This window comes from Chiloscyllium plagiosum, unplaced genomic scaffold (genome assembly GCF_037043375.1).
Source record: "Chiloscyllium plagiosum isolate Xiang-an unplaced genomic scaffold, Cpla_swu_hap1 HiC_scaffold_24, whole genome shotgun sequence".
Taxonomy (NCBI): Eukaryota; Metazoa; Chordata; class Chondrichthyes; order Orectolobiformes; family Hemiscylliidae; genus Chiloscyllium; species Chiloscyllium plagiosum.
This window is the reverse complement of record NW_028270162.1, coordinates 3,097,532-3,124,090: the sequence shown is the minus strand read 5'-3', so window position 1 is coordinate 3,124,090 and position 26,559 is coordinate 3,097,532. Positions and strand designations below refer to the sequence as shown.

General features: G+C 43.6%; 1 protein-coding gene across 1 annotated transcript in view; it reads left to right on the top strand.

The window, feature by feature from the left end:
* Positions 1-26,559, top strand: part of LOC148145349 (uncharacterized) — a 153,777-nt gene that overhangs the window by 72,999 nt on the left and 54,219 nt on the right. The window contains exon 3 of the mRNA XM_087999791.1: positions 1,016-1,174. Coding sequence (XP_087855917.1) covers positions 1,016-1,174 — 159 coding nt within the window. The remainder of the gene's footprint in view (positions 1-1,015; positions 1,175-26,559) is intronic.

Sequence of the window (26,559 nt, the reverse complement as noted above, 5' to 3'; positions counted from 1 at the left end):
GGATTGTACATGATCTGTGTTCCTCACGAACCCCGCAGGGTTGGTATGGTCTCAGGAAGGTTTGCAGCACCAGTAGAGGGCAGCTCAGACTGTCAGTTCCCAGGAGCATCCACAGCATCTCACTGTTTTAGCAGGTCAACCCCTAACCCTAACCATAACCCTACCCCTAACCCTAACCCTAAACCTAACCCTAACCCTAACCCTATCGCAGGGCAGCCCCTCACCCTGACCCTAACCCTAACCCTAACCCTAACCCTATCGCAGGGCAACTCCTAACCCTGACCCTATCGCTCACCCTCACCCCAACCCTTTCGCTCACCCTAACCCTTACCGCCAACCCTAACCCTAACCCTAACCCTATCACATACCCTAACCGTAACCTAACCCTGACCTTAATCCTAACTCTGACCCTAACCCTAACGCTAACCTTAAACCTTACTCTAACCCTAACCCTAACCCTAATGCGAACCCTAATCCAACCCTAACTGTAACTCTAACTTTAACCCTGACCCTAACCCTAACCCTTTCACTAGATTAAATTTAAACCTAACCCCAATCATAGCCTCAATTCTAACCCTAACCATAATCCTAACTCAAACTATAAGCTTCCAGTAAACTTAGCCATAACCCAGCCCTAACATTAACCTTAATACTAATCCTAACAATTACCCTAACCATAATCCTAATCCTCTAAAGTGTGAGGAACTAGGTCTTCACCCAGTGAATGATGCTGAGGTTAAAACGGGGAATGTTATCGAAGAAGAGCTGAAGATAGACCTTCGGGCTGAAGACAGGGAAGAGTATGGGGAAAGGTTGGGCAAGGAGGGATGAGTTGGATGATCAGACATGTTTAAGTGGCACAGCAGAAGAGGCTTGAAGGGCCAAATGGCCTGTTTCTCGTTTCTATGTTTTGATGTTTGTAAGCCTGACCGTAACCCTGAAAGTTAACCCTCACTCTTACCCAGGCCTTCACCCTGGGGTAGTCTGACCAGATTTTCCTCTGTCTCTCCCACAGGCTGACAGCTCCCCAGTTCCCATTGTGCCCCATGCCCTCAATGGCCCTCGTATCTGGAACCAGCGTAGGGTACACAGCACAGGCTCTGCCAGACAGCTGGAGATTAAACTCCTGCAGGAAGAGTGTCGTGAGCTGAAAAACAAACTGAACTGTCTGAAGGTAATGACAGTCACACACACACTCACACACACAGACACACACACACACTCACACACACAGACACACTCACACAGACACACTCACACACACACACACAGACACACACAGACACACTCACACACACACACTCACACACAGACACACTCACACACACACACACTCACACACACTCACACACTCACACACACACACACTCACACACACACACTCACACACACACACACTCACACAGACACACTCACACAGACACACTCACACAGACACACACACACACAGACACACACACACTCACTCACACAGACACACACACACTCACACACACACACTCACTCACACAGACACACTCACACAGACACACTCACACAGACACACACACACACTCACACACACACACTCACTCACACAGACACACTCACACACACTCACACACTCACACACACACACTCACTCACACAGACACACTCACACAGACACACTCACACACACACACACAGACACACACAGACACACTCACACACACACACTCACACACAGACACACTCACACACAGACACACTCACACACTCACACACACACACACTCACACACACACACTCACACACACACACACTCACACAGACACACTCACACAGACACACTCACACAGACACACACACACACAGACACACACACACTCACTCACACAGACACACTCACACAGACACACACACACTCACACACACACACTCACTCACACAGACACACTCACACAGACACACTCACACAGACACACACACACACTCACACACACACACTCACTCACACAGACACACTCACACACACTCACACACTCACACACACACACTCACTCACACAGACACACTCACACAGACACACACACACACTCACACACACACACACACTCACTCACACAGACACACTCACACAGACACACTCATTCACACAGACACACTCACACAGACACACACACTCACACTGACATAGACACACTCACACAGACACACACACACTCACACAGACACACACACTCATACACACTCACTCACACAGACACACACACACTCACACAGACACACACACAGACAGACACACACACACTCACACACAAACACACTCACACACACACTCACACACAGATACACACTGATACACGCACTCACTCACACACTCACACACAGACACACTCACTCACTTTTCAATTATGAGAGGTCACACTTTCAAGGTGAGAGGTGGAAAGTTTAAGGGGGATACACGTGGCAATTACTTCACGCAGAGGGTAGTGGGTGTCTGGAACGCATTGCCAGCAGAGGTGGTAGAGGCAGGCACGGTAGATTTGTTTAAGATGCGTCGGGACAGGTGCATGAGTATGTGGGTAGCTGAGGGATACAGATTCTTAGGAATTGACCGACAAGTTTAGACAAGGCCCAGTCTCTGGATACTTTCAAGGAAGAGTTGGATAGAGCTCTTAAAGATAGTGGGATTAAGGGTTATGGGGATAAGGCAGGAACAGGATACTGATTGAGGATAATCAGCCATGACCATAATGAATGGTGGTGCTGGCTCGAAGGGCAGAATGGCCTACTCCCGCACCTGTTGTCAATTGTCTATAAACAATACATTTGGATCAGCACAGGCTTGGAGGGCCGACTGGCCTGTTCCTGGGCTGTAAATTTCTTTGATCTTTTGTTCTTTGTTCTTAGATACACAGACACACACACTCTCTCACACACACATGTTCATACAGATAGACACACACTCACACAGACACAATCACATAGATGCACACAGACAAACACACACAGAGACACAATCACAGACACATATACTCTCTCACACACACACACCATTCACATATATACACACATGGGGTTACCGGGTACTGTTCTGGGGTGGGGAGTGGGGTCACCCAGGCACTGTCCCTGGACGGTGGGGGGGGGGGGGTCACTGGGCACTGAACCTGGTGGGGGTGAGGGCGTGGGTGGGGGGGTCACTGTACCATGTGCGCGGAGATTAGAGGACAAAGGCCCTAAAGCTGATCAGAGCCTGCCCACACATTAATCAATGCTGAACTCCGAAATAAATGTGATATTGTGATAATTAAAGCAGAACCAGCCAAGGTTTGTTGGGGTATAACAGTGTGTTGGGGTAGATCAGTGAGTTGGAGTAGATCAGTGTGTTGCGGTATATCAGTGTGTTGGAGTATATCAGTGTGTTGGAATATATCAGTGAGTTGGGGTATATCAGTGTGTTGGGGTATATCAGTGTGTTGGGGTATATCAGTGTGTTGGAGTATATCAGTGTGTTGCGGTATATCAGTGTGTTGGAATATATCAGTGAGTTGGGGTATATCAGTGTGTTGGGGTATATCAGTGTGTTGGGGTATATCAGTGTGTTAGGGTATATCAGCGTGTTGGGGTATATCAGTGTGTTGGGGTATATCAGTGTGTTAGGGTATATCAGCGTGTTGGGGTATATCAGTGTGTTGGGGTATATCAGTGTGTTAGGGTATATCAGCGTGTTGGGGTATATCAGTGTGTTGGGGTATATCAGCGTGTTGGGGTATATCAGTGTGTTGGAGTATATCAGTGTGTTGGGGTATATCAGTGTGTTGGGGTATATCAGAGTGTTGGAGTATGTCAGTGTGTTGGGGTATATCAGTGTGTTGGGGTATATCAGTGTGTTGGAGTATATCAGTGTGTTAGGGTATATCAGCGTGTTGGGGTATATCAGTGTGTTGGGGTATATCAGTGTGTTAGGGTATATCAGCGTGTTGGGGTATATCAGTGTGTTGGGGTGTATCAGCGTGTTGGGGTATATCAGTGTGTTGGGGTATATCAGTGTGTTGGAGTATATCAGTGTGTTAGGGTATATCAGCGTGTTGGGGTATATCAGTGTGTTGGGGTATATCAGTGTGTTGGAGTATATCAGTGTGTTGGGGTATATCAGCCTGTTGGGGTAGATCAGTGTGTTGGGGTATATCAGTGTGTTGGAGTATATCAGTGTGTTAGGGTATATCAGCGTGTTGGGGTATATCAGTGTGTTGGGGTATATCAGTGTGTTAGGGTATATCAGCGTGTTGGGGTATATCAGTGTGTTGGGGTATATCAGCGTGTTGGGGTATATCAGTGTGTTGGGGTATATCAGTGTGTTGGGGTATATCAGAGTGTTGGAGTATGTCAGTGTGTTGGGGTATATCAGTGTGTTGGGGTATATCAGTGTGTTAGGGTATATCAGCGTGTTGGGGTATATCAGTGTGTTGGGGTATATCAGTGTGTTGGAGTATATCAGTGTGTTGGGGTATATCAGCGTGTTGGAGTATGTCAGTGTGTTGGAGTATATCAGTGTATTGGGTATATCAGTGTGTTGGAGTATATCAGTGTATTGGGATATATCAGTGTGTTGGGGTATATCAGTGTGTTGGGGTATATCAGTGTGTTGGAGTATATCAGTGTGTTGGGGTATATCAGTGTGTTAGGGTATATCAGCGTGTTGGGGTATATCAGCGTTTTGGGGTATATCAGTGTGTTGGGGTATATCAGAGTGTTGGAGTATGTCAGTGTGTTGGGGTATATCAGTGTGTTGGGGTATATCAGTGTGTTGGGGTATATCAGTGTGTTGGGGTATATCAGAGTGTTGGAGTATATCAGTGTGTTGGGGTATATCAGTGTGTTGGGGTATATCAGCCTGTTGGGGTAGATCAGTGTGTTGGGGTATATCAGTGTGTTGGAGTATATCAGTGTGTTGGGGTATATCAGCCTGTTGGGGTAGATCAGTGTGTTGGGGTATATCGTGTGTTGGAGTATATCAGTGTGTTGGGGTATATCAGTGTGTTGGGGGAGATCAGTGTGTTTTGGGTATATCAGTGTGTTGGGGTATATCAGTGTGTTGGGGTATATCAGTGTGTTGGGGTATATCGTGTGTTGGAGTATATCAGTGTGTTGGGGTATATCAGTGTGTTGGGGTATATCAGAGTGTTGGGGTATATCAGTGTGTTGCGGTATATCAGTGTGTTGGGGTATATCAGAGTGTTGGGGAATATCAGTGTGTTGCGGTATATCAGTGTGTTGGGGTATATCAGTGTGTTGGGGTATATCAGTGTGTTGGGGTATATCAGTGTGTTGGAGTATATCAGTGTGTTGGAGTATATCAGTGTGTTGGGGTATATCAATGTGTTGGAGTATATCAGTGTGTTGGGGTATATCAGTGTGTTGGGGTATATCAGTGTGTTGGGGTATATCAGTGTGTTGGGGTGTATCAGTGTGTTGGAGTATATCAGTGTGTTGGGGTATATCAGTGTGTTGGGTATATCAGTGTGTTGGGGTATATCAGTGTGTTGGGGTGTATCAGTGTGTTGGAGTATATCAGTGTGTTGGGGTATATCAGTGTGTTGGGGTGTATCAGTGTGTTGGAGTATATCAGTGTGTTGGGGTATATCAGTGTGTTGGGTATATCAGTGTGTTGGGGTGTATCAGTGTGTTGGAGTATATCAGTGTGTTGGGGTATATCAGTGTGTTGGGGTATATCAGTGTGTTGGGGTATATCAGTGTGTTGCGGTATATCAGTGTGTTGGAGTATATCAGTGTGTTGGGGTATATCAGTGTGTTGGGGTATATCAGTGTGTTGAGGTATATCAGTGTGTTGCGGTATATCAGTGTGTTGGAGTATATCAGTGTGTTGGAGTATATCAGTGTGTTGCGGTATATCAGTGTGTTGGAGAATATCAGTGTATTGGGGTATACCAGTGTGTTGGAGTATATCAGTGTGTTGGGGTATTTCAGTGTGTTGCGGTATATCAGTGTGTTGGAGTATGTCAGTGTGTTGGGGTATATCAGTGTGTTGGGGTATATCAGTGTGTTGGGGTATATCAGTGTGTTGGAGTATATCAGTGTGTTGCGGTATATCAGTGTGTTGGAGTATATCAGTGTGTTGGAGTATATCAGTGTGTTGCGGTATATCAGTGTGTTGGAGAATATCAGTGTGTTGGGGTATATCAGTGTGTTGGGGTATATCAGTGTGTTGGGGTATATCAGCGTGTTGGGGTATATCAGTGTGTTGGGGTATATCAGTGTGTTGGGGTATATCAGTGTGTTGGGGTATATCAGTGTGTTGGAGTATATCAGTGTATTGGGGTATATCAGTGTATTGCGGTATATCAGTGTGTTGGAGTATATCAGTGTATTGGGGTATATCAGTGTGTTGGAGTATATCAGTGTGTTGGGGTATTTCAGTGTGTTGCGGTATATCAGTGTGTTGGGGTATATCAGTGTGTTGGGGTATATCAGTGTGTTGGGGTATATCAGTGTGTTGGAGTATATCAGTGTGTTGGGGTATTTCAGTGTGTTGCGGTATATCAGTGTGTTGGGGTATATCAGTGTGTTGGGGTATATCAGTGTGTTGGGGTATATCAGTGTGTTGCGGTATATCAGTGTGTTGGAGTATATCAGTGTGTTGGGGTATTTCAGTGTGTTGCGGTATATCAGTGTGTTGGGGTATATCAGTGTGTTGGGGTATATCAGTGTGTTGGGGTATATCAGTGTGTTGGGGTAGATCAGTGTGTTGGGGTATATCAGTGTGTTGGGGTATATCAGTGTGTTGGGGTATATCAGTGTGTTGGGGTATATCAGTGTGTTGGGGTAGATCAGTGTGTTGGTGTATATCAATGTGTTGGAGTATATCAGTGTGTTGGAGTATATCAGGGTGTTGCGGTATATCAGTGTGTTGGAGTATATCAGGGTGTTGCGGTATATCAGTGTGTTGGGGTATATCAGTGTGTTGCGGTAGATCAGTGTGTTGCGGTATATCAGTGTGTTGCGGTATATCAGTGTGTTGGGGTATATCAGTGTGTTGCGGTAGATCAGTGTGTTGCGGTATATCAGTGTGTTGCGGTATATCAGTGTGTTGGGGTATATCAGTGTGTTGGGGTATATCAGTGTGTTGGGGTATATCAGTGTGTTGGGGTAGATCAGTGTGTTGGTGTATATCAATGTGTTGGAGTATATCAGTGTGTTGCGGTAGATCAGTGTGTTGCGGTATATCAGTGTGTTGCGGTATATCAGTGTGTTGGGGTATATCAGTGTGTTGGGGTATATCAGTGTGTTGGGGTATATCAGTGTGTTGGGGTAGATCAGTGTGTTGGTGTATATCAATGTGTTGGGGTATATCAGTGTGTTGGGGTATATCAGTGTGTTGGAGTAGATCGGTGTGTTGGGGTATATCAGCGTGTTGTGGTAAATTAGTGTGTTGGAGTATATCAGTGTGTTGCGGTATATCAGTGTGTTGGAGTATATCAGTGTGTTGGAGTATATCAGTGTGTTGCGGTATATCAGTGTGTTGGAGAATATCAGTGTGTTGGGGTATATCAGTGTGTTGGGGTATATCAGTGTGTTGGAGTATATCAGTGTGTTGGGGTATTTCAGTGTGTTGCGGTATATCAGTGTGTTGGAGTATATCAGTGTATTGGGGTATATCAGTGTGTTGGGTATATCAGTGTGTTGGGGTATTTCAGTGAGTTGCGGTATATCAGTGTGTTGGAGTATATCAGTGTGTTGGGGTATATCAGTGTGTTGGGGTATATCAGTGTGTTGGAGTAGATCAGTGTGTTGGGGTATATCAGCGTGTTGGGGTATATCAATGAGTTGGAGTAGATCAGTGTGTTGGGGTATATCAGTGTGTTGCAGTATATCAGTGTGTTGGAATTTATCAGTGTGTTAGAGTATATCAGTGTATTGGGGTATATCAGTGTGTTGGGGTATATCAGCGTGTTGGGGTATATCAGCGTGTTGGGGTATATCAGTGTGTTGGGGTATATCAGCGTGTTGGGGTATATCAGCGTGTTGGGGTATTTCAGTGTGTTGGGGTATATCAGCGTGTTGGGGTATATCAGTGTGTTGGGGTAGATCAGTGTGTTGGGGTATATCAGTGTGTTGCGGTATATCAGTGTGTTGGAGTATATCAGAGTGTTAGAGTATATCAGAGTGTTGGAGTATGTCAGTGTGTTGGGGTATATCAGTGTGTTGGAGTATATCAGTGTGTTGGGGTATATCAGCGTGTTGGGGTATATCAGTGTGTTGGGGTATATCAGTGTGTTGGGGTATATCAGTGTGTTGGGGTATATCAGTGTGTTGGAGTATATCAGTGTGTTGGGGTATTTCAGTGTGTTGCGGTATATCAGTGTGTTGGAGTATATCAGTGTATTGGGGTATATCAGTGTGTTGGAGTATATCAGTGTGTTGGGGTATTTCAGTGTGTTGCGGTATATCAGTGTGTTAGGGTATATCAGTGTGTTGGGGTATATCAGTGTGTTGGGGTATATCAGTGTGTTGGAGTATATCAGTGTGTTGGGGTATTTCAGTGTGTTGCGGTATATCAGTGTGTTGGGGTATATCAGTGTGTTGGGGTATATCAGTGTGTTGGGGTATATCAGTGTGTTGGGGTATATCAGTGTGTTGCGGTATATCAGTGTGTTGGAGTATATCAGTGTGTTGGGGTATTTCAGTGTGTTGCGGTATATCAGTGTGTTGGGGTATATCAGTGTGTTGGAGTATATCAGTGTGTTGGAGTATATCAGTGTGTTGCGGTATATCAGTGTGTTGAAGAATATCAGTGTGTTGGGGTATATCATTGTGTTGGGGTATATCAGTGTATTGGAGTATATCAGTGTGTTGGGGTATTTCAGTGTGTTGCGGTATATCAGTGCGTTGGAGTATATCAGTGTATTGGGGTATATCAGTGTGTTGGGTATATCAGTGTGTTGGGGTATTTCAGTGAGTTGCGGTATATCAGTGTGTTGGAGTATATCAGTGTGTTGGGGTATATCAGTGTGTTGGGGTATATCAGCGTGTTGGGGTATATCAGTGTGTTGGAGTAGATCGGTGTGTTGGGGTATATCAGCGTGTTGTGGTAAATTAGTGTGTTGGAGTATATCAGTGTGTTGCAGTATATCAGTGTGTTGGAATTTATCAGTGTGTTAGAGTATATCAGTGTATTGGGGTATATCAGTGTGTTGGGGTATATCAGCGTGTTGGGGTATATCAGCGTGTTGGGGTATATCAGTGTGTTGGGGTATATCAGCGTGTTGGGGTATATCAGCGTGTTGGGGTATATCAGTGTGTTGGGGTATATCAGCGTGTTGGAGTATATCAGTGTGTTGGGGTAGATCAGTGTGTTGGGGTATATCAGTGTGTTGCGGTATATCAGTGTGTTGGAGTATATCAGAGTGTTGGAGTATATCAGTGTGTTGGGGTATATCAGTGTGTTGGGGTATATCAGTGTGTTCGGGTATATCAGTGTGTGAGAGTATATCAGAGTGTTGGAGTATATCAGTGTGTTGGGGTATATCAGTGTGTTGGGGTAGATCAGTGTGTTGGGGTATATCAGTGTGTTGCGGTATATCAGTGTGTTGGAGTATATCAGAGTGTTGGAGTATATCAGTGTATTTGGGTGTATCAGTGTGTTGGGGTATATCAATGTGCTGTTGGTGTACATACGTGTGTTGGGGTATATAAGTGTGCTGGGGTATATCAGTGTGTTGGAGTATATCAGTGTGTTAGGGTATATCAGTGTGTTGCGGTATATCAGTGTGTTGAAGAATATCAGTGTGTTGGGGTATATCAGTGTGTTGCGGTATATCAGTGTGTTGGAGTATATCAGAGTGTTGGAGTATATCAGCGTGTTGGTGTATATCAGTGTGTTGGGGAATATCAGTGTGTTGGAGTATATCAGTGTGTTGGTGTATATCAATGTCTTGGAGTATATCAGTGTGTTGGAGTATATCAGTGTGTTGGGGTATATCAGTGTGTTGGTGTATATCAATGTCTTGGAGTATATCAGTGTGTTGGAGTATATCAGAGTGTTGGTGTATATCAATGTCTTGGAGTATATCAGTGTGTTGGAGTATATCAGAGTGTTGGAGTATGTCAGTGTGTTGGAGAATATCAGTGTGTTGGAGTATATCAGTGTGTTGGTGTATATCAGTGTGTTGGGGAATATCAGTGTGTTGGAGTATATCAGTGTGTTGGTGTATATCAATGTCTTGGAGTATATCAGTGTGTTGGGGTATATCAGTGTGTTGGGGTATATCAGTGTGTTGCGGTATATCAGTGTGTTGGAGTATATCAGAGTGTTGGAGTATGTCAGTGTGTTGGGGAATATCAGTGTGTTGGAGTATATCAGTGTGTTGGTGTATATCAGTGTGTTGGAGTATATCAGTGTGTTGGGGAATATCAGTGTGTTGGTGTATATCAATGTCTTGGAGTATATCAGTGTGTTGGAGTATATCAATGTCTTGGAGTATATCAGTGTGTTGGGGTATATCAGTGTGTTGGGGGAGATCAGTGTGTTGGGGTATATCAGCGTGTTGGGGTATATCAGTGTGTTGGGGTATATCAGCGTGTTGGGGTATATCAGCGTGTTGGGGTATATCAGTGTGTTTTGGGTATATCAGTGTGTTTTGAGTATATCAGCGTGTTGGGGTATATCAGCGTGTTAGGGTATATCAGTGTGTTGGGTTATATCAGAGTGTTGGAGTAAATCAGTGTGTTGGAGTATATCAGTGTGTTGGGGTATATCAGTGTATTTGGGTGTATCAGTGTGTTGGGGTATATCAATGTGCTGTTGGTGTACATATGTGTGTTGGGGTATATAAGTGTGTTGGGGTATATCAGTGTGTTGGAGTATATCAGTGTGTTAGGGTATATCAGTGTGTTGCGGTATATCAGTGTGTTGAAGAATATCAGTGTGTTGCGGTATATCAGTGTGTTGGAGTATATCAGTGTGTTGGGGTATATCAGTCTGTTGGATTATATCAGTGTGTTGGGGGATATCACTGTGTTGTGGTATATTATTGTTTTGGGTTATTTCAGTGTGTTGCGGTATATCAGCGTGTTGGGGTATATCAGTGTGTTGGGGTATATCAGTGTGTTGGGTTATATCAGAGTGTTGGGGGATATCACTGTGTTGTGGTATATTATTGTTTTGGGTTATTTCAGTGTGTTGGAGTATATCAGTGTGTTGGGGTATATCAGTGTGTTGGAGTATATCAGTGTGTTGGGGTATATCAATGAGTTGGAGTATATTAGTGTGTTGGGGTATATCAGTGTGTTGGAGTATATCAGTGTGTTGGTGTATATCAGTGTGTTGGGGTATATCAGTGTGTTGGAGTATATCAGTGTGTTGGGGTATATCAATGAGTTGGAGTATATTAGTGTGTTGGGGTATATCAGTGTGTTGGAGTATATCAGTGTGTTGGAGTATATCAGTGAGTTGGGGTATATCAGTGTGTTAGGGTATATCAGTGTGTTGGGGTATATCAGTGTGTTGGTGTATATCAGTGTGTTGGGGAATATCAGTGTGTTGGGGTATATCAGTGTGTTGGGGTATATCAGAGTGTTGGAGTATATCAGAGTGTTGGAGTATGTCAGTGTGTTGGGGTATATCAGTGTGTTGGGGTATATCAGTGTGTTCGGGTATATCAGTGTGTTAGAGTATATCAGAGTGTTGGAGTATACCAGCGTGTTGGAGTATATCAGTGTATTTGGGTGTATCAGTGTGTTGGGGTATATCAATGTGCTGTTGGTGTACATACGTGTGTTGGGGTATATAAGTGTGCTGGGGTATATCAGTGTGTTGGAGTATATCAGTGTGTTAGGGTATATCAATGTGTTGCGGTATATCAGTGTGTTGAAGAATATCAGTGTGTTGGGGTATATCAGTGTGTTGCGGTATATCAGTGTGTTGGAGTATATCAGTGTGTTGGTGTATATCAGTGTGTTGGGGTATATAAGTGTGTTGGGGTATATAAGTGTGTCGGGGTATATAAGTGTGTCGGGGTATATCAGTGTGTTGGAGTATATCAGTGTGTTGAGGAATATCAGTGTGTTGGTGTATATCAATGTCTTGGAGTATATCAGTGTGTTGGAGTATATCAATGTCTTGGAGTATATCAGTGTGTTGGGGTATATCAGTGTGTTGGGGGAGATCAGTGTGTTGGGGTATATCAGCGTGTTGGGGTATATCAGTGTGTTGGGGTATATCAGTGTGTTGGGGTATATCAGAGTGTTGGAGTATGTCAGTGTGTTGCGGTATATCAGCGTGTTGGGGTATATCAGCGTGTTGGAGTATATCAGCGTGTTGGGGTATATCAGTGTGTTGGGGTATATCAGCGTGTTGGGGTATATCAGCGTGTTGGGGTATATCAGTGTGTTGGGGTATATCAGAGTGTTGGAGTATATCAGTGTGTTGGGGTATATCAGTGTGTTGGGGTATATCAGCGTGTTGGGGTATATCAGCGTGTTGGGGTATATCAGTGTGTTGGGGTATATCAGAGTGTTGGAGTATATCAGTGTGTTGGGGTATATCAGTGTGTTGGGGTATATCAGCGTGTTGGGGTATATCAGCGTGTTGGGGTATATCAGTGTGTTGGGGTATATCAGCGTGTTGGGGTATATCAGCGTGTTGGGGTATATCAGTGTGTTGGGGTATATCAGAGTGTTGGAGTATATCAGTGTGTTGGGGTATATCAGTGTGTTGGGGTATATCAGCGTGTTGGGGTATATCAGTGTGTTGGGGTATATCAGTGTGTTGGGGTATATCAGTGTGTTGGGGTATATCAGCGTGTTGGGGTATATCAGCGTGTTGGAGTATATCAGTGTGTTGGGGTATATCAGAGTGTTGGAGTATGTCAGTGTGTTGGGGTATATCAGTGTGTTGGGGTATATCAGTGTGTTGGGGTATATCAGTGTGTTGGAGTATATCAATGTGTTGCGGTATATCAGTGTGTTGGAGTATATCAGTGTGTTGGGGTATATCAGTGTGTTAGAGTATATCAGTGTATTTGGGTGTATCAGTGTGTTGGGGTATATCAGTGTGTTGGGGTATATCGTGTGTTGGAGTATATCAGTGTGTTGGGGTATATCAGAGTGTTGGGGTATATCAGTGTGTTGGGGTATATCGTGTGTTGGAGTATATCAGTGTGTTGCGGTATATCAGTGTGTTGGAGTATATCAGTGTGTTGGGGTATATCAGAGTGTTGGAGTAAATCAGTGTGTTGGGGTATATCAGTGTGTTAGAGTATATCAGTGTATTTGGGTGTATCAGTGTGTTGGGGTATATCAGTGTGTTGGGGTATATCGTGTGTTGGAGTATATCAGTGTGTTGGGGTATATCAGAGTGTTGGGGTATATCAGTGTGTTGGGGTATATCAGTGTGTTGGGGTATATCAGTGTGTTGGAGAATATCAGTGTGTTGGGGTATACCAGTGTGTTGGAGTATATCAGTGTGTTGCGATATATCAGTGTGTTGGAGTATATCAGTGTGTTGGGTATATCAGAGTGTTGGAGTATATCAGTGTGTTGGGGTATACCAGTGTGTTGGAGTATATCAGTGTGTTGGGGTATTTCAGTGTGTTGCGGTATATCAGTGTGTTTGAGTATATCAGTGTGTTGGGGTATATCAGTGTGTTGGGGTATATCAGTGTGTTGGGGTATATCAGTGTGTTGGAGTATGTCAGTGTGTTGGGGTATATCAGTGTGTTAGAGTATATCAGTGTATTTGGGTGTATCAGTGTGTTGGGGTATATCAGTGTGTTGGGGTATATCGTGTGTTGGAGTATATCAGTGTGTTGGGGTATATCAGAGTGTTGGGGTATATCAGTGTGTTGGGGTATATCAGTGTGTTGGGGTATTTTAGTGTGTTGCGGTATATCAGCGTGTTGGGGTATATCAGCGTGTTGGGGTATATCAGTGTGTTGGGGTATATCAGAGTGTTGGAGTATATCAGTGTGTTGGGGTATATCAGTGTGTTGGGGTATATCAGCGTGTTGGGGTATATCAGCGTGTTGGGGTATATCAGTGTGTTGGGGTATATCAGCGTGTTGGGGTATATCAGCGTGTTGGGGTATATCAGTGTGTTGGGGTATATCAGAGTGTTGGAGTATATCAGTGTGTTGGGGTATATCAGCGTGTTGGGGTATATCAGTGTGTTGGGGTATATCAGTGTGTTGGGGTATATCAGTGTGTTGGGGTATATCAGCGTGTTGGGGTATATCAGCGTGTTGGGGTATATCAGTGTGTTGGGGTATATCAGAGTGTTGGAGTATGTCAGTGTGTTGGGGTATATCAGTGTGTTGGGGTATATCAGTGTGTTGGGGTATATCAGTGTGTTGGAGTATATCAATGTGTTGCGGTATATCAGTGTGTTGGAGTATATCAGTGTGTTGGGGTATATCAGTGTGTTAGAGTATATCAGTGTATTTGGGTGTATCAGTGTGTTGGGGTATATCAGTGTGTTGGGGTATATCGTGTGTTGGAGTATATCAGTGTGTTGGGGTATATCAGAGTGTTGGGGTATATCAGTGTGTTGGGGTATATCGTGTGTTGGAGTATATCAGTGTGTTGCGGTATATCAGTGTGTTGGAGTATATCAGTGTGTTGGGGTATATCAGAGTGTTGGAGTAAATCAGTGTGTTGGGGTATATCAGTGTGTTAGAGTATATCAGTGTATTTGGGTGTATCAGTGTGTTGGGGTATATCAGTGTGTTGGGGTATATCGTGTGTTGGAGTATATCAGTGTGTTGGGGTATATCAGAGTGTTGGGGTATATCAGTGTGTTGGGGTATATCAGTGTGTTGGGGTATATCAGTGTGTTGGAGAATATCAGTGTGTTGGGGTATACCAGTGTGTTGGAGTATATCAGTGTGTTGCGATATATCAGTGTGTTGGAGTATATCAGTGTGTTGGGTATATCAGAGTGTTGGAGTATATCAGTGTGTTGGGGTATACCAGTGTGTTGGAGTATATCAGTGTGTTGGGGTATTTCAGTGTGTTGCGGTATATCAGTGTGTTTGAGTATATCAGTGTGTTGGGGTATATCAGTGTGTTGGGGTATATCAGTGTGTTGGGGTATACCAGTGTGTTGGAGTATGTCAGTGTGTTGGGGTATATCAGTGTGTTAGAGTATATCAGTGTATTTGGGTGTATCAGTGTGTTGGGGTATATCAGTGTGTTGGGGTATATCGTGTGTTGGAGTATATCAGTGTGTTGGGGTATATCAGAGTGTTGGGGTATATCAGTGTGTTGGGGTATATCAGTGTGTTGGGGTATATCAGTGTGTTGGGGTGTATCAGTGTGTTGGAGAATATCAGTGTGTTGGGGTATACCAGTGTGTTGGAGTATATCAGTGTGTTGCGGTATATCAGTGTGTTGGAGTATATCAGTGTGTTGGGTATATCAGAGTGTTGGAGTATATCAGTGTGTTGGGGTATACCAGTGTGTTGGAGTATATCAGTGTGTTGGGGTATTTCAGTGTGTTGCGGTATATCAGTGTGTTTGAGTATATCAGTGTGTTGGGGTATATCAGTGTGTTGGGGTATATCAGTGTGTTGGGGTATACCAGTGTGTTGGAGTATGTCAGTGTGTTGGACTATATCAGTGTGTTGCGGTATATCAGTGTGTTGGAGTATGTCAGTGTGTTGGAGTATATCAGTGTGTTGGGGTATATCAGTGTATTGGGGTATATCAGTGTGTTGGGGTATATCAGTGTGTTGGAGTATATCAGTGTGTTGCGGTATATCAGTGTGTTGGAGTATATCAGTGTGTTGGGTATATCAGAGTGTTGGAGTATATCAGTGTGTTGGGGTATACCAGTGTGTTGGAGTATATCAGTGTGTTGGGGTATTTCAGTGTGTTGCGGTATATCAGTGTGTTGGAGTATATCAGTGTGTTGGAGTATATCAGTGTGTTGGGGTATATCAGTGTGTTGCAGTATATCAGTGTGTTGGAGAATATCAGTGTGTTGGGGTATATCAGTGTGTTGGGGTATATCAGTGTGTTGGGGTATATCAGTGTGTTGGGGTATATCAGTGTGTTGGAGTATATCAGTGTGTTGGGGTATTTTAGTGTGTTGCGGTATATCAGTGTGTTGGGGTATATCAGTGTGTTGGGGTATATCAGTGTGTTGGGGTATATCAGTGTGTTGGAGTATATTAGTGTGTTGGGGTATATCAGCGTGTTGGGGTATATCAGTGTGTTGGGGTATATCAGTGTGTTGGGGTATATCAGTGTGTTGGGGTATATCAGTGTGTTGGAGTATATCAGTGTGTTGGGGTATTTCAGTTTGTTGCGGTATATCAGTGTGTTGGAGTATATCAGTGTATTGGGGTATATCAGTGTGTTGGAGTATATCAGTGTGTTGGGGTATTTCAGTGTGTTGCGGTATATCAGTGTGTTGGGGTATATCAGTGTGTTGGAGTATATCAGTGTGTTGGAGTATATCAGTGTGTTGCGGTATATCAGTGTGTTGGAGAATATCAGTGTGTTGGGGTATATCATTGTGTTGGGGTATATCAGTGTGTTGGAGTATATCAGTGTGTTGGGGTATTTCAGTGTGTTGCGGTATATCAGTGTGTTGGAGTATATCAGTGTATTGGGGTATATCAGTGTGTTGGGTATATCAGTGTGTTGGGGTATTTCAGTGAGTTGCGGTATATCAGTGTGTTGGAGTATATCAGTGTGTTGGGGTATATCAGTGTGTTGGGGTATATCAGTGTGTTGGAGTAGATCAGTGTGTTGGGGTATATCAGCGTGTTGGGGTATATCAGTGTGTTGGAGTAGATCGGTGTGTTGGGGTATATCAGCGTGTTGTGGTAAATTAGTGTGTTGGAGTATATCAGTGTGTTGCAGTATATCAGTGTGTTGGAATTTATCAGTGTGTTAGAGTATATCAGTGTATTGGGGTATATCAGTGTGTTGGGGTATATCAGCGTGTTGGGGTATATCAGCGTGTTGGGGTATATCAGTGTGTTGGGGTATATCAGCGTGTTGGGGTATATCAGCGTGTTGGGGTATATCAGTGTGTTGGGGTATATCAGCGTGTTGGGGTATATCAGTGTGTTGGGGTAGATCAGTGTGTTGGGGTATATCAGTGTGTTGCGGTATATCAGTGTGTTGGAGTATATCAGAGTGTTGGAGTATATCAGTGTGTTGGGGTATATCAGCGTGTTGGGGTATATCAGTGTGTTCGGGTATATCAGTGTGTGAGAGTATATCAGTGTATTTGGGTGTATCAGTGTGTTGGGGTATATCAATGTGCTGTTGGTGTACATACGTGTGTTGGGGTATATAAGTGTGCTGGGGTATATCAGTGTGTTGGAGTATATCAGTGTGTTAGGGTATATCAGTGTGTTGCGGTATATCAGTGTGTTGAAGAATATCAGTGTGTTGGGGTATATCAGTGTGTTGCGGTATATCAGTGTGTTGGAGTATATCAGAGTGTTGGAGTATATCAGCATGTTGGTGTATATCAGTGTGTTGGGGAATATCAGTGTGTTGGAGTATATCAGTGTGTTGGTGTATATCAATGTCTTGGAGTATATCAGTGTGTTGGAGTATATCAGTGTGTTGGGGTATATCAGTGTGTTGGTGTATATCAATGTCTTGGAGTATATCAGTGTGTTGGAGTATATCAGAGTGTTGGTGTATATCAATGTCTTGGAGTATATCAGTGTGTTGGAGTATATCAGAGTGTTGGAGTATGTCAGTGTGTTGGGGAATATCAGTGTGTTGGAGTATATCAGTGTGTTGGTGTATATCAGTGTGTTGGGGAATATCAGTGTGTTGGAGTATATCAGTGTGTTGGTGTATATCAATGTCTTGGAGTATATCAGTGTGTTGGGGTATATCAGTGTGTTGGGGTATATCAGTGTGTTGCGGTATATCAGTGTGTTGGAGTATATCAGAGTGTTGGAGTATGTCAGTGTGTTGGGGAATATCAGTGTGCTGGAGTATATCAGTGTGTTGGTGTATATCAGTGTGTTGGAGTATATCAGTGTGTTGGGGAATATCAGTGTGTTGGTGTATATCAATGTCTTGGAGTATATCAGTGTGTTGGAGTATATCAATGTCTTGGAGTATATCAGTGTGTTGGGGTATATCAGTGTGTTGGGGGAGATCAGTGTGTTGGGGTATATCAGCGTGTTGGGGTATATCAGTGTGTTGGGGTATATCAGCGTGTTGGGGTATATCAGTGTGTTGGGTTATATCAGAGTGTTGGAGTAAATCAGTGTGTTGGAGTATATCAGTGTGTTGGGGTATATCAGTGTATTTGGGTGTATCAGTGTGTTGGGGTATATCAATGTGCTGTTGGTGTACATATGTGTGTTGGGGTATATAAGTGTGTTGGGGTATATCAGTGTTGGAGTAAATCAGTGTGTTAGGGTATATCAGTGTGTTGCGGTATATCAGTGTGTTGAAGAATATCAGTGTGTTGCGGTATATCAGTGTGTTGGAGTATATCAGTGTGTTGGGGTATATCAGTCTGTTGGATTATATCAGTGTGTTGGGGGATATCACTGTGTTGTGGTATATTATTGTTTTGGGTTATTTCAGTGTGTTGCGGTATATCAGCGTGTTGGGGTATATCAGTGTGTTGGGGTATATCAGTGTGTTGGGTTATATCAGAGTGTTGGGGGATATCACTGTGTTGTGGTATATTATTGTTTTGGGTTATTTCAGTGTGTTGGAGTATATCAGTGTGTTGGGGTATATCAGTGTGTTGGAGTATATCAGTGTGTTGGGGTATATCAATGAGTTGGAGTATATTAGTGTGTTGGGGTATATCAGTGTGTTGGAGTATATCAGTGTGTTGGTGTATATCAGTGTGTTGGGGTATATCAGTGTGTTGGAGTATATCAGTGTGTTGGGGTATATCAATGAGTTGGAGTATATTAGTGTGTTGGGGTATATCAGTGTGTTGGAGTATATCAGTGTGTTGGAGTATATCAGTGAGTTGGGGTATATCAGTGTGTTAGGGTATATCAGTGTGTTGGGGTATATCAGTGTGTTGGTGTATATCAGTGTGTTGGGGAATATCAGTGTGTTGGGGTATATCAGTGTGTTGGGGTATATCAGAGTGTTGGAGTATATCAGAGTGTTGGAGTATGTCAGTGTGTTGGGGTATATCAGTGTGTTGGGGTATATCAGTGTGTTCGGGTATATCAGTGTGTTAGAGTATATCAGAGTGTTGGAGTACACCAGCGTGTTGGAGTATATCAGTGTATTTGGGTGTATCAGTGTGTTGGGGTATATCAATGTGCTGTTGGTGTACATACGTGTGTTGGGGTATATAAGTGTGCTGGGGTATATCAGTGTGTTGGAGTATATCAGTGTGTTAGGGTATATCAGTGTGTTGCGGTATATCAGTGTGTTGAAGAATATCAGTGTGTTGGGGTATATCAGTGTGTTGCGGTATATCAGTGTGTTGGAGTATATCAGTGTGTTGGTGTATATCAGTGTGTTGGGGTATATAAGTGTGTTGGGGTATATAAGTGTGTCGGGGTATATAAGTGTGTCGGGGTATATCAGTGTGTTGGCGTATATCAGTGTGTTGGGGAATATCAGTGTGTTGGTGTATATCAATGTCTTGGAGTATATCAGTGTGTTGGAGTATATCAATGTCTTGGAGTATATCAGTGTGTTGGGGTATATCAGTGTGTTGGGGGAGATCAGTGTGTTGGGGTATATCAGCGTGTTGGGGTATATCAGTGTGTTGGGGTATATCAGTGTGTTGGGGTATATCAGAGTGTTGGAGTATGTCAGTGTGTTGGGGTATATCAGCGTGTTGGGGTATATCAGCGTGTTGGAGTATATCAGTGTGTTGGGGTATATCAGCGTGTTGGGGTATATCAGCGTGTTGGGGTATATCAGCGTGTTGGGGTATATCAGTGTGTTGGGGTATATCAGAGTGTTGGAGTATGTCAGTGTGTTGGGGTATATCAGTGTGTTGGGGTATATCAGCGTGTTGGGGTATATCAGCGTGTTGGGGTATATCAGTGTGTTGGGGTATATCAGAGTGTTGGAGTATATCAGTGTGTTGGGGTATATCAGTGTGTTGGGGTATATCAGCGTGTTGGGGTATATCAGCGTGTTGGGGTATATCAGTGTGTTGGGGTATATCAGCGTGTTGGGGTATATCAGTGTGTTGGGGTATATCAGCGTGTTGGGGTATATCAGTGTGTTGGGGTATATCAGCGTGTTGGGGTATATCAGCGTGTTGGGGTATATCAGTGTGTTGGGGTATATCAGAGTGTTGGAGTATGTCAGTGTGTTGGGGTATATCAGTGTGTTGGGGTATATCAGTGTGTTGGGGTATATCAGTGTGTTGGGGTATATCGTGTGTTGGAGTATATCAGTGTGTTGCGGTATATCAGTGTGTTGGGGTATATCAGAGTGTTGGAGTAAATCAGTGTGTTGGGGTATATCAGTGTGTTAGAGTATATCAGTGTATTTGGGTGTATCAGTGTGTTGGGGTATATCAGTGTGTTGGGGTATATCGTGTGTTGGAGTATATCAGTGTGTTGGGGTATATCAGAGTGTTGGGGGATATCAGTGTGTTGGGGTATATCAGTGTGTTGGAGTATATCAGTGTGTTGGGGTATATCAGAGTGTTGGAGTAAATCAGTGTGTTGGGGTATATCAGTGTGTTAGAGTATATCAGTGTATTTGGGTGTATCAGTGTGTTGGGGTATATCAGTGTGTTGGGGTATATCGTGTGTTGGAGTATATCAGTGTGTTGGGGTATATCAGAGTGTTGGGGGATATCAGTGTGTTGGGGTATATCAGTGTGTTGGGGTATATCAGTGTGTTGGGGTATATCAGTGTGTTGGAGAATATCAGTGTGTTGGGGTATACCAGTGTGTTGGAGTATATCAGTGTGTTGCGGTATATCAGTGTGTTGGAGTATATCAGTGTGTTGGGTATATCAGAGTGTTGGAGTATATCAGTGTGTTGGGGTATACCAGTGTGTTGGAGTATATCAGTGTGTTGGGGTATTTCAGTGTGTTGCGCTATATCAGTGTGTTGGAGTATATCAGTGTGTTGGGGTATATCAGTGTGTTGGGGTATATCAGTGTGTTGGGGTATACCAGTGTGTTGGAGTATGTCAGGGTGTTGGACTATATCAGTGTGTTGCGGTATATCAGTGTGTTGGAGTATGTCAGTGTGTTGGAGTATATCAGTGTGTTGGGGTATATCAGTGTATTGGGGTATATCAGTGTGTTGGGGTATATCAGTGTGTTGGGGTATTTCAGTGTGTTGCGGTATATCAGTGTGTTGGGGTATATCAGTGTGTTGGGGTATATCAGTGTGTTGGGGTATATCAGTGTGTTGGTGTATATCAGTGTGTTGGGGTATATCAGTGTGTTGGAGTATATCAGTGTGTTGGGGTATATCAATGAGTTGGAGTATATTAGTGTGTTGGGGTATATCAGTGTGTTGGAGTATATCAGTGTGTTGGAGTATATCAGTGAGTTGGGGTATATCAGTGTGTTAGGGTATATCAGTGTGTTGGGGTATATCAGTGTGTTGGTGTATATCAGTGTGTTGGGGAATATCAGTGTGTTGGGGTATATCAGTGTGTTGGGGTATATCAGAGTGTTGGAGTATATCAGAGTGTTGGAGTATGTCAGTGTGTTGGGGTATATCAGTGTGTTGGGGTATATCAGTGTGTTCGGGTATATCAGTGTGTTAGAGTATATCAGAGTGTTGGAGTACACCAGCGTGTTGGAGTATATCAGTGTATTTGGGTGTATCAGTGTGTTGGGGTATATCAATGTGCTGTTGGTGTACATACGTGTGTTGGGGTATATAAGTGTGCTGGGGTATATCAGTGTGTTGGAGTATATCAGTGTGTTAGGGTATATCAGTGTGTTGCGGTATATCAGTGTGTTGAAGAATATCAGTGTGTTGGGGTATATCAGTGTGTTGCGGTATATCAGTGTGTTGGAGTATATCAGTGTGTTGGTGTATATCAGTGTGTTGGGGTATATAAGTGTGTTGGGGTATATAAGTGTGTCGGGGTATATAAGTGTGTCGGGGTATATCAGTGTGTTGGAGTATATCAGTGTGTTGGGGAATATCAGTGTGTTGGTGTATATCAATGTCTTGGAGTATATCAGTGTGTTGGAGTATATCAATGTCTTGGAGTATATCAGTGTGTTGGGGTATATCAGTGTGTTGGGGGAGATCAGTGTGTTGGGGTATATCAGCGTGTTGGGGTATATCAGTGTGTTGGGGTATATCAGTGTGTTGGGGTATATCAGAGTGTTGGAGTATGTCAGTGTGTTGGGGTATATCAGCGTGTTGGGGTATATCAGCGTGTTGGAGTATATCAGTGTGTTGGGGTATATCAGTGTGTTGGGGTATATCAGCGTGTTGGGGTATATCAGCGTGTTGGGGTATATCAGCGTGTTGGGGTATATCAGTGTGTTGGGGTATATCAGAGTGTTGGAGTATGTCAGTGTGTTGGGGTATATCAGTGTGTTGGGGTATATCAGCGTGTTGGGGTATATCAGCGTGTTGGGGTATATCAGTGTGTTGGGGTATATCAGAGTGTTGGAGTATATCAGTGTGTTGGGGTATATCAGTGTGTTGGGGTATATCAGCGTGTTGGGGTATATCAGCGTGTTGGGGTATATCAGTGTGTTGGGGTATATCAGCGTGTTGGGGTATATCAGCGTGTTGGGGTATATCAGTGTGTTGGGGTATATCAGCGTGTTGGGGTATATCAGTGTGTTGGGGTATATCAGTGTGTTGGGGTATATCAGCGTGTTGGGGTATATCAGCGTGTTGGGGTATATCAGTGTGTTGGGGTATATCAGAGTGTTGGAGTATGTCAGTGTGTTGGGGTATATCAGTGTGTTGGGGTATATCAGTGTGTTGGGGTATATCAGTGTGTTGGGGTATATCGTGTGTTGGAGTATATCAGTGTGTTGCGGTATATCAGTGTGTTGGGGTATATCAGAGTGTTGGAGTAAATCAGTGTGTTGGGGTATATCAGTGTGTTAGAGTATATCAGTGTATTTGGGTGTATCAGTGTGTTGGGGTATATCAGTGTGTTGGGGTATATCGTGTGTTGGAGTATATCAGTGTGTTGGGGTATATCAGAGTGTTGGGGGATATCAGTGTGTTGGGGTATATCAGTGTGTTGGAGTATATCAGTGTGTTGGGGTATATCAGAGTGTTGGAGTAAATCAGTGTGTTGGGGTATATCAGTGTGTTAGAGTATATCAGTGTATTTGGGTTTATCAGTGTGTTGGGGTATATCAGTGTGTTGGCGTATATCGTGTGTTGGAGTATATCAGTGTGTTGGGGTATATCAGAGTGTTGGGGGATATCAGTGTGTTGGGGTATATCAGTGTGTTGGGGTATATCAGTGTGTTGGGGTATATCAGTGTGTTGGAGAATATCAGTGTGTTGGGGTATACCAGTGTGTTGGAGTATATCAGTGTGTTGCGGTATATCAGTGTGTTGGAGTATATCAGTGTGTTGGGTATATCAGAGTGTTGGAGTATATCAGTGTGTTGGGGTATACCAGTGTGTTGGAGTATATCAGTGTGTTGGGGTATTTCAGTGTGTTGCGGTATATCAGTGTGTTGGAGTATATCAGTGTGTTGGGGTATATCAGTGTGTTGGGGTATATCAGTGTGTTGGGGTATACCAGTGTGTTGGAGTATGTCAGGGTGTTGGACTATATCAGTGTGTTGCGGTATATCAGTGTGTTGGAGTATGTCAGTGTGTTGGAGTATATCAGTGTGTTGGGGTATATCAGTGTATTGGGGTATATCAGTGTGTTGGGGTATATCAGTGTGTTGGGGTATTTCAGTGTGTTGCGGTATATCAGTGTGTTGGGGTATATCAGTGTGTTGGGGTATATCAGTGTGTTGGGGTAGATCAGTGTGTTGGGGTATATCAGTGTGTTGGGGTATATCAGTGTGTTGGGGTATATCAGTGTGTTGGGGTATATCAGTGTGTTGGGGTAGATCAGTGTGTTGGTGTATATCAATGTGTTGGAGTATATCAGTGTGTTGCGGTATATCAGTGTGTTGGAGTATATCAGTGTGTTGGGGTATTTCAGTGTGTTGCGGTATATCAGTGTGTTGGGGTATATCAGTGTGTTGGGGTATATCAGTGTGTTGGAGTATATCAGTGTGTTGCGGTATATCAGTGTGTTGGAGTATATCAGTGTGTTGGGGTATTTCAGTGTGTTGCGGTATATCAGTGTGTTGGGGTATATCAGTGTGTTGGGGTATATCAGTGTGTTGGGGTATATCAGTGTGTTGGGGTATATCAGTGTGTTGGGGTAGATCAGTGTGTTGGGGTATATCAGTGTGTTGGGGTATATCAGTGTGTTGGGGTATATCAGTGTGTTGGGGTAGATCAGTGTGTTGGTGTATATCAATGTGTTGGAGTATATCAGTGTGTTGCGGTATATCAGTGTGTTGGAGTATATCAGTGTGTTGCGGTATATCAGTGTGTTGGGGTATATCAGTGTGTTGCGGTAGATCAGTGTGTTGCGGTATATCAGTGTGTTGCGGTATATCAGTGTGTTGGGGTATATCAGTGTGTTGGGGTAGATCAGTGTGTTGGTGTATATCAATGTGTTGGAGTATATCAGTGTGTTGCGGTAGATCAGTGTGTTGCGGTATATCAGTGTGTTGCGGTATATCAGTGTGTTGGGGTATATCAGTGTGTTGGGGTATATCAGTGTGTTGGGGTATATCAGTGTGTTGGGGTAGATCAGTGTGTTGGTGTATATCAATGTGTTGGAGTATATCAGTGTGTTGGGGTATATCAGTGTGTTGGAGTAGATCGGTGTGTTGGGGTATATCAGCGTGTTGTGGTAAATTAGTGTGTTGGAGTATATCAGTGTGTTGCGGTATATCAGTGTGTTGGAGTATATCAGTGTGTTGGAGTATATCAGTGTGTTGCGGTATATCAGTGTGTTGGAGAATATCAGTGTGTTGGGGTATATCAGTGTGTTGGGGTATATCAGTGTGTTGGAGTATATCAGTGTGTTGGGGTATTTCAGTGTGTTGCGGTATATCAGTGTGTTGGAGTATATCAGTGTATTGGGGTATATCAGTGTGTTGGGTATATCAGTGTGTTGGGGTATTTCAGTGAGTTGCGGTATATCAGTGTGTTGGAGTATATCAGTGTGTTGGGGTATATCAGTGTGTTGGGGTATATCAGTGTGTTGGAGTAGATCAGTGTGTTGGGGTATATCAGCGTGTTGGGGTATATCAGTGTGTTGGAGTAGATCAGTGTGTTCGGGTAGATCAGTGTGTTGCAGTATATCAGTGTGTTGGAATTTATCAGTGTGTTAGAGTATATCAGTGTATTGGGGTATATCAGTGTGTTGGGGTATATCAGCGTGTTGGGGTATATCAGTGTGTTGGGGTATATCAGCGTGTTGGGGTATATCAGCGTGTTGGGGTATATCAGCGTGTTGGGGTATTTCAGTGTGTTGGGGTATATCAGCGTGTTGGGGTATATCAGTGTGTTGGGGTAGATCAGTGTGTTGGGGTATATCAGTGTGTTGCGGTATATCAGTGTGTTGGAGTATATCAGAGTGTTGGAGTATATCAGTGTGTTGGGGTATATCAGTGTGTTGGGGTATATCAGTGTGTTCGGGTATATCAGTGTGTGAGAGTATATCAGTGTATTTGGGTGTATCAGTGTGTTGGGGTATATCAATGTGCTGTTGGTGTACATACGTGTGTTGGGGTATATAAGTGTGCTGGGGTATATCAGTGTGTTGGAGTATATCAGTGTGTTAGGGTATATCAGTGTGTTGCGGTATATCAGTGTGTTGAAGAATATCAGTGTGTTGGGGTATATCAGTGTGTTGCGGTATATCAGTGTGTTGGAGTATATCAGAGTGTTGGAGTATATCAGCGTGTTGGTGTATATCAGTGTGTTGGGGAATATCAGTGTGTTGGAGTATATCAGTGTGTTGGTGTATATCAATGTCTTGGAGTATATCAGTGTGTTGGAGTATATCAGTGTGTTGGGGTATATCAGTGTGTTGGTGTATATCAATGTCTTGGAGTATATCAGTGTGTTGGAGTATATCAGAGTGTTGGTGTATATCAATGTCTTGGAGTATATCAGTGTGTTGGAGTATATCAGAGTGTTGGAGTATGTCAGTGTGTTGGGGAATATCAGTGTGTTGGAGTATATCAGTGTGTTGGTGTATATCAGTGTGTTGGGGAATATCAGTGTGTTGGAGTATATCAGTGTGTTGGTGTATATCAATGTCTTGGAGTATATCAGTGTGTTGGGGTATATCAGTGTGTTGGGGTATATCAGTGTGTTGCGGTATATCAGTGTGTTGGAGTATATCAGAGTGTTGGAGTATGTCAGTGTGTTGGGGAATATCAGTGTGTTGGAGTATATCAGTGTGTTGGTGTATATCAGTGTGTTGGAGTATATCAGTGTGTTGGGGAATATCAGTGTGTTGGTGTATATCAATGTCTTGGAGTATATCAGTGTGTTGGAGTATATCAATGTCTTGGAGTATATCAGTGTGTTGGGGTATATCAGTGTGTTGGGGGAGAT